Genomic DNA, 14,900 nt, shown 5'->3' on the forward strand with positions numbered 1-14,900 from the left:
CTGGCGTTATAATGAAAATGAAAATTGGGCAACTTGGGGCAAAATTCCATACCCACGTCTCTGTGGTTTGCATGCGTTGGGAGTGAGGGTCTCCCGGGCTCGGTTTGAGCTCTTCATGGCTGGCTGTATTAGAGGCACTTCGGGGAAATCAAATATGTTCTTCATGAGTCATTGCTACTGCCGAATTGAACTATACACCAACTGTGTGAACCCACCCATATCGATTCTCGCCCACTTGGCATCTGAGAAGTCACAAGGCTCGTTCGTAGAGAATTTTGGTGTAGTCTGTGTGTGTGACTCCGATCTTACAGTTGCTTACCTTGAATGGCGTTGGAATGCAGTTGATGCCTGATATACCCTGCTTCAAAGTCACACAAACGTGCTACAGTTCGATGAATCGCGTACAACCGCTAGTGTTCCCTTCTATGTGCGGCTATTACGACTATGCTACATGATGTTTTCCTGCGCCGAGAGATGCCCACCATCTGGACCTGTTGGCATGAGAGACCTGCACTTCTCTCATAGCCGGTCCATGAAAGGTTCATGGCAACGACTGCCCAGTACCAGATGACCTGGCTCATTAGAATCGTACACCCAAACCGATGCGCCCAAAACCAAATCCTCCCAACCCGTCGTCCATCACACGTTACCACCGAACTTAACAGTTTGCACAAGCAAAATCTACGCGAAACCGAAGTATTCGCTTCCCGCCGTAATGGCCTTAAAAAGCTGTGAACGCAGAGAATCGTAGCTCTCATACTCGGGGAGGTCAAGCTCTGTGAGGGTTGTGTTAGTCAAGAATGCCCTGGTACTACTATTGTGCCATGTAGGGGGTTCCACGTACGGTTGAAGCATGTGTGAGAAGTTGGCAGGCGGTCCTTGTTGCCATAGTCCCGGTGAATGTTAAATCGGTTCACGCCGTTCATGCCCTCCAGCTCCTTGAAACCATTGAGGGGCACCTTGCTTGTGCCCGTGACGAACTGGAGCAGCTTGGCGCGTTCCTCCTTGTCGAATGACCTGACGGCGCGCCAGAACCACTGGATTTGCGGAGATGATGGGTTGTAGTTGTGATACTCCGTGTTGCTCTTCCAGTCATCAATGTCAATTTCAGGGAGACCAGAGATGAGCAATTCGAGCTCCTGCTCGTTGAATATGGCGATTAGCTCGGCGGGAATGATATCGTGAAAGCCTGTGGAGGGGAGTTAGTCTACAGCTAAGAAGTTGAAGCATAAGGAAGACCTACCATTTAGGAAATGCTCCATCTGGTCTTTGACAGAGGACAGCAACTTGTGCTCCACAACGAGGCGGACATACTCGTGCTTGTTATCATCAGTCACGGGGACGTCTCGTCCGTTGGGAATAAGGTCGACAACGTTCGTGACGCCAAACTCGTCGTCCTCAACCGAGAATGTCTCCGTGATGATATCGGTGATGTCATTTTCCAGCATCCAGCAGAGAGACTTGTAGTAGTCTGGGTCGAAGGACTCCATGTCCTTGACCGACACAGACTTGCCCAGGATACGCTTGTAGACTGCGCGGCTGAAGAAGCAGTCCAACACCCTGCCTTCGTAGAGTGCCTTTCCAATGATGCGACCAATGAACTTGAAGAACATCAGATGCTCGTCATTGATACCGCTGAGCTTGTTGGGGTGGAACGTGGTCCGGTCAGACGAAACAGGGATGAAGAGTGCATAGTTTGCATCAAACATTTGCCGCGCGAGGACCTGGAACCACTCGCGCGTGACACCGCCAGCATCGACACCCTCTTCTCCGTGGAAGCGGATGTTGAGCTTGCCAAACTTCATTTCGTCGCCAGTCTTGAAGTAGAGCGACCTGAATGAATCGTGGAAGACTTGATCTCGGCGAACCGACAAGTGGAGGGCTGGGTACGAGGGCCTTCCGTGGTTGGGCTGACCGGTCCTCGAATGCACACTGCGGTTGAAGTAGTTCCGCTTGTTGTCGAACTCAAGCACCTTGGGGTTCTTGACCAGTAGAGAGAATGTTCCTGACATGAGCTTTGGGTTGTGCCTGACCAGCTCATTGAGGATACGGCGATGGTCCTCTGTGAATGCGAAGAAGAGGCTGGCCGTTCGCGACTCGGGGGGTGGGCTCGCCATAACCATATCTTTGCCACCCTGCGACTGGTTGTCTGTTGTAGTGTTTTTGCAAACCACCATGAGTGATTCAATGAGCGGGAGTAGAATCGTAGCCACGTTAAGCATATTCTCTCGCTCGTGGATCGCTGTCAGGCAGCTGCCCAGCTTCTCCCACATGGCCGAGAAGGTAGAGTTGTGGTACAGCGACGCCAGCAGGTCCTGCTTCTCATCCTCCGTCTTTCCGGCCTCTGGAGTCTTGCTCTGCTTCTTCTTACCATCGAACAGGTGGTCAAGAGCAGTGAGAACGCGAAGTAGCTTGTTCTGCTCAGAAGCGCCGGGAGAGAACTTAGCCAAGGCAAGGCCTTGGATCTCAGTGCCAGACGTAGCCTTTTCAATATGCGGCAACAGATCATCCAGATCGGCCACAATATTCTTGCTGAGAAGACGTGCCTGGTTAACAAGCTCTTGACCAAAGACTGCCTTCGCACCGGGGACTGTCGACAGATTCTTGATTGTCGAGATGGTGTTCTGGAACGTCTTTGAGCTGCACTCCCTTGCCACGAAGATTCGGACCACTAGGGTGAGGTTGTGCGGCGGGATAATCGGAGGCTGTAGTGGCCGAGCCTTCTTCTGAGACGCATCCGCATCGGCCTCATTCTTCTTCGAACTCTCATTGTCTGGCTGTGCGGCTTCGGAAGGGCCCGTCTCGGCCTGCTGGCCGGATGTCTCCTCCTCTGTGGGCTTTGGCTGCTCGACAGACTCCTCGTTTTCCTTGGAAGCTGCTTCCTTCTCTTGCTCAGCGTCTTTGCGACGGCGCTCTAGGGCTTGAAGTGGCAGCGTGACGCGATTCAATAGATCCGCGAGATGAGTCATGACCACGGAACTCTCCATGACCAACTCGCGATCGAAGAGGGTCAGGAGTGAGTTGATGGCGAACTTGTGAGCTCTCGAGTCTTTCTCCTTGCCTTTGCCCTTGCGGCTCAAAGCCCTCTTTAGAGTTGAACCGACGGTTTCGTGCTCTGTCAAGAAGAGCCACGGAATATGAGGATTCTTGACGCACAGGTCGACAAGAAGGTCGAGACACTGCTGAACAACCAGCAGAGGCGACGTCTCCGAGTTTGTCTGCGTCGTAGCGGTGGCATTCAGCGTTGTCCAAGTCCTCTTGAGACTCTGCGGCGTCCTTTGATCCACCTCCCGGTCCTTCTCCTTGTGCTTTCGGGCTTTGAGTGACAGTTGGCTAAAGCTGCGGTCCACGGCATTCATGTCCGTGCTGCCCTCCTGCAGAATTTGCAGGATGGTGCTTACGACTTCAAGCCTGTTTTGGCGGTTCTCGCAGATATCGGTAAACACGCTGAAGAGATAGTTGCGGATAGACCCTTGCTGCGAAATGAACATGAGCCGCACTAAGGTCGCAACTCCCGCCTTGTCCAACATTTGAACGACGGTCCGGCGCTGCATCTTATTCTCGCCTGACACTGGAGGAGGTGGGGGCGCCCCTGGTCTGCCGATTGTCACGCCAGGGCGTCTGGCTGTTGGGCGAGGGACGCTGTTGTCACGTCGGAGGCGTCGGGCCTGCTCCGCCATGTCCGGAGGAAGCTGGTCCATGATTTCGTCGCCCTGCTCCAAGAGCACCTGCTCGCGAAGTTCGGGAGGAAACGTAAGGAGAATACTAGCCGTGTCCATATCGCCTGCGATGCCATCCCTTGCCCCGGCAGAGACTGCGACTCTTGCATTAGTAGTGTCGCGCCGTCGCTGCTCCTGGGCCTCTTGCTGCTCTATTTCTCGGCGTAGCGACGGGGGCAGTGCCTCAAGGAATTCTTGGAAGGCCGCTGGGGACTCTCCAGTAGAGGCTTCCTCCCGGGCTTGTGATCGGCGCGCTGAGATGGTCTGAGCAATGACTTCCTCTCTGAATTCCTCGGGGAGGGCAGCAAGATACTCTGGGTCGATACCCAAGTCGGTGACGTCGTACTCCTGGCTTCCAATCATAGCCATGACTCTGGGCTGATTGGGATCGGGAGCACTGCCGGCCTCAGCGGAGGCCTCGGTAGAAGTCTGACCTGCCGCAGCTGGTTCAGTTGCCTCAACGCCTTCCATGGCTTCGTTGTCGGCGGCCTGCGTTGGTTGTCTCGAGTCTGCTTGGGCAGCGCTGGTAGCGGCAGCTTCCATGGCAGCTCGCTCGGCGGCTTCTCGCGCCTCCGCCTCCTGTTTCTCCCTGGCTTCCTTTTCTTGAAGCTCTTTTGCAATCTTCTCTTGGCGTTCTTTCTCTTCTCTTTCCTGGCGCTCCGCCTCAAGTTTCCTCATCCGCTCAGCCTCCTCTGCAACGATCTTTCTCTCCCGATCCATGGCAGCTGGCGTCAGCTTGGCGTGGATGATTTGTGTCAGCTTCAGAGACTCCGTGGGGACATTAATGCCAAATATCATTTTGGCCTCTTCGTCATAGCGCTCCATTGTGGCCTGGGAGGTGAAGGACACAGCCTGTTGTGGTTCCTGCGCCCCTGCGTCGCGCCGCGGATCGTGTCGCGCCCGAGATGCCAAGTAATCCCGAGCGTCTCTGGGACCTCCAGGTCCAGCAATGTGAAGTTGAAAAGCGTGACCCTCACGGCCCATAGCAGGCAAAATATCCATGAGCTCGCCAAGAAGCCCCATAGGGCCTTCCAGGCCGCGACGCCCACCTCCAGCCAGGAGGCCATCAGGGATCCTAAGTCCGACGGACGGAGGATGACCAGCTCGTGGCTGGTTGTCTTGTCTCTGATCGTGGCGACGCAAGAGAGGGTTGATTCCATCTTCAGCTGTCGGTTGATTTCCTGAGGGTCGCTGGTGACGAGAGAAGTAACTACGGAAATCGACTGGTAATAAGAGGTTAGACCACGGTTCACTCCTTTTATTTGATCATGACTTACTGGGAATCGGAACCGGCTCACCGCCTGCGGGAACGAAAAACCCTGGAGCTGTGTCAGGGTCGGGGCTACGATGATCCATTCTGGCCAGGGTACGTCGTCGTTGATGATGGTTATCAAGAAGAACCAGACGGTTCCTTTCCGCGTCGGTGTTAATTCCGTCCCAGCCAAGATTGCCCGGCATGGGGGGAGGCTGGTCGTCGACTTAGAGTGATGGTTAGCATGCAAAGCAACAAAGGAAGGACTCCGCGGGCACTAGGAGACTTACGGGGATAGTCGTCGTCGTAAAGATACTCTTGGTCTTCCATATCCTCTTCGTCCTCTTCTTCTTCTATGCCATGTCAGCTCTCGAGATAATAAGTCGGGGAATACATTAAGGTAAAACAGACCTTCATCGAGGTCATCGTCAGGATAGTGTTCGTCCATCATATCGGGATCATACTCGTCGCCCTCCATAAGAGCCCGAGCCATGTTACTCAGCAGACCCCCAGGTGGTGGCAACCCGTGCATATGTGCTTCCTCTGCATCTTGTGCTTCAGCTTCGTAGTCGAGAGCATCCGCCTCCAATTCTTCATCGTCCGCTTCATCGCTATCGCTCTCCCACTCTGGATTTCCATCGTCGTCGATCGGCTCACCGTCCTCATTCACGATCTCAACACGGTCCTCGACGTCTTCCATATCGTCGGAATCAAGGTCGTCCTCATCTTCTTCGTCCTCATCCTCGCTGTCGTCTTCATCATCGTCATCATCGTCGTCGTCCATGATGACCTCGACCATGCCGGGTTCACCGGGAAGGCCTTCAATCTCGCCCATTTCGCTGTCCTCACTGATGTTGTCTTGCTCGTCATCAGACATCTCTTCCTCGTCGTAGTCCATCTCGTCATCATACTCGTCACCGTAGATGTCTTCAGCGTCATCATCTTCCTCGTCGGACTCATCACCGTGGCTACCGCCGCCGGGCTCTAGCATCCCTAGTGACGAGTTGCGATAAAGATCTGGCGTTTCCTCCCTGTCATCTTCGAGTTCAGAGAGCGACGAGGTCGAACCAAGATCGTCATCTACCACATCCATCGGGGTGGAGGGCAACAGATTAGAGTGGCTGAGCTCCTTGGCCGTATCAGTCAAGATGCGAAGTACACGGAGGATGTACTTGATCGCACGCTTCACGCCAGGGTAATTCAGGTTGATCTCGGCGATAGATGTTGTGAGTTTCTCAATGACGCCTTTCTCGTACATCATGCGGCGCAGCTGGGCCTGGGAGCGAGCCTGGATGTTATCAGAGCTTCGAGTGTGAGTGCCATGATCTCTATCCCTCTCGCCTACCATGTGATTCATAAGTTCCGCTAGACTTTGCATCCGGGAGTATCGTGTCTCGAGAGGGTCGTCCGACGTCGGAGCCCTCTCGTATGCTTTGAGCACAGTGTCTAGGACAAACTTGCGAACGAATTGTAGATCAGAATCATCATCGTAGGCGAACTTGGGCATGGCGCGGTCGATGGGTTTCTCCTTTGTCTTGGACACGAGGGCAACGAGGACCTTCTGGGTGTGCGCAGACGTTGCGGCTCTCTTTTTGGCCGCAATGTTGTCAGTTGTTCCACTGAGGTTGCCCTGACAGAGAAGATCGTAAATGAGATAATTGAGCACGCTCGAGCGAGGCTTGACAGGCGTGTTCGACGACAAGGGAGGAGCACTGCGCTTGAAATTTATGAATTCCACCTTGGTTCGGGTGTAGCTCCGCAGCAGCTCCGTCAAGCAATTGAGTAGGAAGCATCGATAAACAAAGATAGGATGCTCCTCGGGCTTGAAGATAGGCTTCTGAGGTTTCTTATCTTTGCCCTCTGTATCTGCAGGCTCACTGGACGGCGACTCTTTACCCAGGTCTTTCGAGGCAGCATCAGCATTGGAGTCGCGGTTGGAGGGAACGGGCTCCTTGTCATCAACTTCGCGATAGTTCACGAGCTCTGAAAGCAAGAAATGAACGACTCCATCGGGATTCTCAACCAGGGGTCTCTTTGTATCTTGCTGAGGCTTGGAGGCGTCGGTCATATCCTTGTCAACAGGCTCTGTGGATTGTTTGACGTCTGGGGATTCAGAGGAGGTGGCCTCGATCTTTGCATCCTGGGCCGTCGCGTCTCTGTTGTCATTTCTGAGAGTAACAAATGGGGGCCTTGTGTGTTCTCCAGAGGTAGGGCTCCATCTTGGGATCTCAAGCACCTCATTAGTGGCCTCAACAAAGGGCCCGGGGGCACGGAGTACCAGCGGCGCCATGTGTCGCAGGTAGGTTGCAAGATCGGGGTGTGCACGGTTCGCACGTGTGATATTCATGAACTCAGACTTGATCTCGGCGCGCATCACTTGCCTCAGGACTTCTTCGTCTTCAACAATGTGACGCAGAATTGTGAGGATATGTGCCGTCATTTTGCTCTGTTTGAGTCGCTCGGAGCCAGAGCCTGCGAGCTGCTTTGCCATAAGGAACAAGCGTTGGAGGTTTTTCTTGTCCCCAACCCGCTTGGCCAGTGTTCGATTTCTGGTCAGAATCACAAGGATTCTGAGAACTGATGTCGCAAGCATTTCCTCCTTGCCGATACGAGTAAGCAGATCGAGGACGGAATCAAGAAGACGTCCCCGTTGGATATCATCGACCAAGGGCGTTGGTTTTTCGATAATGGGCTGTGCAACATCCTCATCCAACGACTTGGGCGCTTTCCACTGGGCAGCAACGGGCCGTTCATCCTGGCGCAGTAGAATTTCCAATACCAACAGGATGTACGGGACCCACGGAGGCAGGTCTTCTGCAGTGGTTGGCGATGGTACCTTCACGAATGAAATGTACTCTTCGACATGTTCCCGGAGTGTATCCAGATTCTGCTGGAAGAAGCCCTGGTCCTGGAGCAGGAGAGCAAGGAGATGAGAGTAGGTGGCAATGCACCGGCCGTTCTGCTTCTTGTCGTCCTCTTCGAAGGTGAGTGAGAAAAGTGCGGAGGTCAGGGTCTTGCAGACCTCTACTTGCATCTCTTTGTTCTGTTGGCGGATCACCATGGCATTGATGAAATCCGAAACTTCAATTGCGGTATCGGGGTGTGTGCGAATGACATCCAAGCATCGATCGATGAGGTCCTTCCTGAGATCCTCACGCTGCTTGTCAAGATCTGCTCTTGTGGCTACGAACTGGTGCACCTGTGGTGGTGGGGCTGCTGTAGCGTCTTCCCCGGCGTTGGCGGTTGTAGATGGTGCTCCGTTGTCATTCGCCGCACGGGCATGGCTGTTCTCGTCTGCAGGTTGAGAAAGATCAATAAGATCGCCCAGGTTCCCTCCGGATAGTGCTTCAGAGTCGTCCAACGACATTCGATCTTCATCAAACGATCCTGTACCGTTGGAGGGGGTTCGGCGAGTCTGAGCGACTGGGGGGGCGGAGCTGGCACTGGTATCTGCTTCCTCGGGAGGAACGGGGTTCCTGGCACCAGCGATACCTTGTTGGTGAGCCTGGCAGTAATCACGCGCAGCATTGGAGTTTCCATTGGCCCTAAAGACTGCCTCATGGACCAAGTCACTGTCAAACCTGTCAATGAGTTCGGTTATGGAGTTGCGAGCGGAAGACCAGTTGAACCGAACGTCATTGTATCTCAAAAGGCAAAATGGCTCCTGAGTCGAGTTAGCCCGGCCCCATATGATTGAAGACGAAGTGGGTAGCGGAGAGCTTACTTTGTCTTTTGGCGTCGACTGTGGTTCATGCTCAGCCAACGAGATCAACTTCATAATGTCGATAAGGCGCTTAGCTGTCTGGTCGGGTATCTTCTCTACAATGGAAGAAGTCCACAGCTTTGTAACAGCAGGCAAGACCAGAGCTCGAACTTCTACAACGAATTGAGTGTAGATACTGGGAACCGTAATAGATCTATCCGTGTTGCGCTGGAGGTTGACGACGCCGTTGGCCTCGGTGATGTACTTGCCGTTGACTAGGATGTGGTACAAGTCGAGGACTTTCTTGAGGCCGAAAGCGGCGACCTTGGGTCTCGAGGACTCTGCTGCAGTGTCATTCCCTTGCTCGACACACCGAGCAAAGATTCCGAGCATGGAGTTCAAAACATCCAAGCCCCCTTCCTCTTTGAACGCCATGAGAACAGGCATGATGAGTTGGACTGAAGAGCGGTCCGAATGTCTAGGATGAGCTATACAAAGTGAGTATGGAAAGCAACATGATTGGGGGTAAGAAGGTAGCCTACAGTTTTCAACCAGCATCTCGTGAATCGTGTGAAGCATGATGATCCAGTAGTGGAAATCCTTGGACGAGGGTTCGGGAGCTGCGACAGATGGCCGCAAATGATTGAGAACAGCATCAGCAAGGGCTTTGGCGAGCTCGATTTGGCGGGGTCTCGGGTATGAATCCCCTTGAGTGGATGGCTCCCTTTTAGGGAGCAGAGCTTTGCCCACAGCCTGGAACAAGGGGAAAGTTGTGGGTATCATGGGATGAAGGAGATTGCGGAAGACCTCATAGTTCCGGAAACGAGGGCTAGATTGCTCCTGGGCTGGAATAGAAGAGCCTTTGGCATCCTCGGTATTGGCAGGGTCATCCGCGCTCGATTCGCCCAAGACGTCGGGCAGTGGAGTTCTACTTGTTTCGGGATCGCCAACTGCCCCCTGTGGTGAGTCTTCGAGCGGAGAGTTGCGCCTCCCAGACCAGTTTTGTGGCACCATTGTCAGTTGACCCGCCTCTTCAGCTAGAACACCTCGCAGGAGTGGGCCGATGGACTTGATCAGTCGGAGGAAGAGGTCATATACGTTAATGGGGTAGAATGTTTGAGTGTTTGGTCGCGAGCTGAGGAAACATTCAGACAGGATTTTAATCAGGGTCTGCGAGTTGAGGAGTGCCTTCATCATGTTGGTCCCGCTGGCTATGACACGCGAAGCCTCCTCGTCATCGCGAGCAACAGACAGATCAGACGCCAAGAACGGAGCAAAGTAGGGCGGCAGCGGCTCCGACTTGGCAGCAATGGGCTGGAGGATATCGATAGCAGCCTGCGCACGGTTCAAAAGCGAGGGCAATCCACGAACGGGGGAAAATTCCACCAAAGTTGCGATGACCTGGCCCAGAACCCTAGAGGCCAGCGAGTCTCCAAAGTTGGCCGCAAGGCTGGGAGACTCGCATATATCGAGCAGAATCTCCATGCCGCCCTTTTTGACAAAGCTTTCCTTGAGGACATTGTTGGACATGTACGCCGAGAGGAAGGTCGACATTGTGAAAATGTAGGGAGTGAATGAGTTGTCGGGCGAATCCTTCTTCGCCCCGTCGAGCTTGAGGGGGTCAACATTCTGAGGTTGTGCTGCCCCGGTCATATCAACATCAGCGTCCTCTGTAGACGCTCCCGCGCCAGGGTTTTCAGATAACTCTATTGCTTCGCCAAAACTCCCATCAGGCAAGACGGGAACTGACTTCCCCTCTTTGTCTGTCACAAAGAGCTTCACTCCCCACCCAGCAGAGCGCGACTTCTCAATGCCGAGGTATCGAACACGGGCAACCATGTCAATGACGGAATTAGAAATTGCAGTCCTGAGAGCAGGATGGTGACGGGCTAGCTCATCAAAGCTGCCTCCCACATGGCCGGCAAGATCACTATCGAGCTCCATACACTTCACGTGTTCAGGACTTTCGAAGATCTCGAGGAACCGGTCAAAGGCGCGAGAAGAGACCACCAGTTTCATCCCGGTGTTGTTCAGCGAGATTGAATTAAGGACTTGAGGGACGACATTGATGGCTTCCGAGGATGACAAAATTCCAGTTGCCAGTGGTCCGCGGTTAGACTGTTGAAGGTCCTCCTCGGGTGGAGGGTGAGGTCGGTCATCGTCATCAATATCCGCCATGATGGCTGATGAACCTGGAGAATCGGCCTCTTCATCATCGTTCGCGTGTTCCCTGTGGCCCCCCATGGCCTCGGTATCTACGGGATGCCCGGTGATGGTCTCCAAATAAGTCTTGATCATGCCCGACTCCATAATGACGGTGAAGCTGGTAGGGTCGTTATTGATGAAATCGCTCAGAATTGTGACGCTGTTGGTCCAGTCTACCGAACCAAAGCTCTGCTTGTCGGCCATCACTTCTCGCAGACTGGCTAGCAGATCGGACTTATCAGCCAAATTGCGCAAAAGCCTGTCGGTGTTGGCACCGTAAGTATAGGCGTTAGCCATGATATGATGAATAAATTTCAGCAGCCATCGAAGAGTCTGTTGCTGGTAATAAGGAATCTTGTAGTCAACAGCGCTAGACCGGTAGTCTTCCGTCGTCCCGAGACCAGCGTTCATCAGGTCTTGGGCCCTTCGAACAGTGTCCACAACGAGATCTGCAATGGAGTCCAGCCCGTTGGCATTGAAGAAGGCTGTGAAAGCGTTATGGTAGGTCCAGATGAGCCCGTCCAGGAAGCCGACAACCATGGAGTGGCGGCGCTGGGCAGTCTTGGTGCGAATCTTGAGCATGTCCACCAAAACTTCCATGAGACCAGCTGATACCATCTCAGGCCCAGCCCGCGTGTGCATGGAGAGATACAGAGTCAGCGAGAACAGGCTGTCGCGCCACTCGTCCTCCATGGTAACCTTGTCCCCCTCTTCGGCATCACCCTCTCTCTTCATGCCCGCCACTGCCTTCCGAATGACATACAGAAGGACCCCGTGACTTACGTTAGCATTCAGCGCTGAGAGCACGTCTTGACACCTGGCGTGGAAATTTGCCACGGCTTCGAGAAGAGTCAGAGCTATGGTTTGCAACCAGATAGGCACCTCTGTCATGCCCTCAGTGGACGGGCGGATAAGCTCCGCGAGCTGGTACACAAGCTGGAACCGGCGCGTTTCATCAACATCCTGTCGAAGAACTTTTTCGACAAAGTTTATTTCGTTGTGGATGTAAGCCAGGTTGGTGATAGCTAGCAGGCGCACCGCCAAAGCGTTTTGGCGGGCCTCCTTGGGGCCCACCAGCGCTTTGGCAACCCTCACACGGTTGAACGCTTCGTACTTTGATGCGGAGGGCATGTCGGCCGGGCATCTTGAGACGAGATCCTGGATGGAAGCCGTGGCCACAACTGATTGTGGCAGCTCAAACAATCTATGCCCAGATGAAATATGCTCCTCTCCAAGCCCCGGGGTCTTAGGACCGAGTGGAGATGAGTCCTCGCCGATGTTGATATGGCGAGGCCTTGGCGTTGTTTGGCTCTGCGCGCTCACAGTGTGGCTACGACGCAAGGGGGTGGGCGTGGATGGTTGTGAAGGGCGTCCGGTGTCTGCCCGAGAAGTGTGATCGATCACATGTTCTTCTGGGTAGTACGTGACCTTAACATCTCCCCAGCCCGCCCAGCGAGAGTTATCGGACAAAGCAACGGAGACGAGGTCATTTGCATGAAGAACCGAGGCGCCCTTGGCACCGCCATGCTGTGCTTTGTCCTTGCCTTTCGACGAAGATGCCGGGTTCGTGGACGGAATAGGCTCACCAAGCCCAACAATGGGTGTCTTGGCGAATGGAGAGGCCAGCTGCTGGACACGCTCAAGGTCGATGTTGTAGTGGTTCGCAAGGAGGCTGGGGCTGAGCTGGCGGGATGCACTACCTAACCGTCTGACCGAGGCTTGGTATCTCTGCGCAAGCTCCGAGCTCACCTCCAAGGTGGCGATGAGTACGGTCCAGGAGGTGGAGTTGAGCAAATTGTTGAGGTGGCCACTGCTGGCATATATGCTTCTATTTCCACAATGCTCCAAGAGCATGTTGGTGAACCTCAGCACCGCCTCGATCAGAAGCTTATCACCCTCGGGATGGATCTGGAAATCCGCTGGCAACTTCTCACGCCAGCTGCTTTCTCCGCCGAGCTGGGAGTCCCCGCTGTGGTCCAAGAGAAGCTCGCGACCAAAGTCACGGCCTTGCGGTCCTTTGTCAAGCGCATACACTTCGCAGAATTTCTCCAGAATAGCGTCGAAGCGATTCAACAGAGGTATCCAGTGGTACAGATCTCCTCGGCCGAAAGGCCATCGCGACGGAAACTCGGCAAGGTGGTCGGGTAAGAGGGGCAGAGCGGTCGTGCAGGCGGACTCTACGTAGCCCTTGAGCCAAGGAGACTGTGCCAGCAAGGTTAGAAGGGATCCGGAAACATGATGGGGTGTTTACTCACCAAAGTCTCCTTATGCTTCGCCTGCATCGTCTTGGTGATCTTGCCCATATTGGCAGCCGGGGCGGCAACGCCGCAAGATCAGATGCAAGCTCCCCCTCCACTGCTATCGAGCTATCCGCCGGGGCGACAATGTTGCTCGCGAAAGGGTGGAGTGTCCAGGACTGGACAGCTCCGCGTTCCCAGAACGAGAGTTTATTGCAGAGGTGAGTTGTGACGGCGGGGCCTGGTGTTAGATGAGGTCGTAACCACAGTGGTTGCTGGAAAAAAGTGGCGATCCGATGGCGGCGAGGCGCTCCGTTCGTCAGCAGCCCTGTGGCTGCAGCTCGCTCGCGGGGGTGAGAGGCGAGTCTTGCAGCAGAGAATCGTCGAGAGACGGCCGCGCGGCTGGATGAATGGTTCTGCGGGGATGGGAAAGAGCTCCGAGCGAGCTTGGGTCAGCAGTCCGAAGGCGTGTGCAGGTCGCCCTTGGATCAACAGGCCCAGCGTAGGATGGAACAGGTCTTTCGGTCTTTGGATGTTTCGATGGGGACAATATTACGGCCAGGCTACCAGCCAGTCTCGAGTAGGAAGAGCGGTGTTGCAGTAGAAGAGAAATTCACAGACGTGGATAAAGTACGCAAAAAAGTTGTTGGGTCGAGGGTTTGAAAAGAAGACGGGACAAGCGCTTTGGCACTGCGGTGCATGTTGAAATCGTCAGGTTGACAAGCGGGTAGGTGGGCCTTTGCGTAATAGAGGTGTGTGCTTGTCCCACTAGCAGTAGCTGGTCCGTGCACCGCAGCCTCAAGTCTCTTCCAGGTGCCCGCCAGATGGCTGCTGGACTTCTGGAAGCCTGACCTGAGGCTTGGGCCTAGAGGTGACCAGTCCACTGACCTCACCTGCTCAAACCCCCGGCGCTGACTTCACCTCACTCCTCACATCTGTCGCTCCTGCTGGCATTCACTGCCAGCCTGACAGGAACCTGGAACCTTCCAGGTTCGGTTCCATTCGATCTGCGAGGATGCCCCCGCCTCGCCCCCGCCACCTGCCACCTGGTGCCTTCCACTGCCTACTACATACTAACTAGTTACTACTAGTAGGCGGTCGGAGCTTTTCATCAGCACCAGACAAGTTAACAGCCCCTCAACGACAAGGACGGGAGTCGTGACAGGCTCCTCAGGGCCCAGGCACTATACGTCCTAGTAGATGCCCACCGGCCGCAATTAAGACGGACCGGGCAAGCCCCCCCTTTTTTTATTCTTCCGTTCTCGACGGCAATCCTACTTGCGCCATGAGTGTCCTGGTTTTGCTCAAAAGGCGTAGCTCTAGTCAATCTTTTCGAGTTGTGACACGTACCTGGCAGAGCTTCACCATGTTTAGGTACGAAACACGACATGACTAGGGGCACTTGAGTCTATGCTTTAAGTGTTCTAACACGATCTACGAATACTACTACTATTAGCAGTAGTTGTCTCAGGCACTGCTACTGGGTAACTGCTGGGTACTAGTACTCTTTACAGATCTATTCGTATACGTACTCCAGGATGTCTTCATCAGCGGCTTGAATCTAAGTTTAAGCATCTGACGTCGAGTCACCCATGCGCATTGGTACGGCACCTCCAAGCTGGTTGATAGGTTTCGGGTCATCAAACATCGCACACCCAGCGCAGTCACACATTACGTCGTGCTTCCTCGGAGGGAAGCCGAGTCCGGGCTCAGAACGGCCTCTTGATCCCTTCTGCTCCACGTTATGCATGGGATCTCCATGGCGTGTGCATGTGCAAACATTA

The 14,900-nt window shown here is 54.2% G+C and overlaps 1 protein-coding gene across 1 annotated transcript; it reads right to left on the reverse strand.

The window, feature by feature from the left end:
- Nucleotides 1-681: 681 nt before the first annotated feature.
- On the reverse strand, nucleotides 682-13,182 carry TOM1 (E3 ubiquitin-protein ligase TOM1; the record flags this gene model as incomplete). The annotated part of the gene is made up of 8 exons (XM_083195805.1): nucleotides 682-776; nucleotides 845-1,189; nucleotides 1,244-4,885; nucleotides 5,262-5,324; nucleotides 5,383-8,635; nucleotides 8,696-9,162; nucleotides 9,217-13,081; nucleotides 13,135-13,182. 8 exons carry the CDS (start codon nucleotides 13,180-13,182, stop codon nucleotides 682-684), a joined length of 11,778 nt encoding a protein of 3,925 aa, XP_083048821.1.
- Between the last annotated feature and the right edge of the window lie 1,718 nt (nucleotides 13,183-14,900).

This window comes from Amphichorda felina (genome assembly GCF_050947745.1).
Source record: "Amphichorda felina strain 45539 chromosome Unknown scaffold_6, whole genome shotgun sequence".
Lineage (NCBI taxonomy): Eukaryota > Fungi > Ascomycota > Sordariomycetes > Hypocreales > Bionectriaceae > Amphichorda > Amphichorda felina.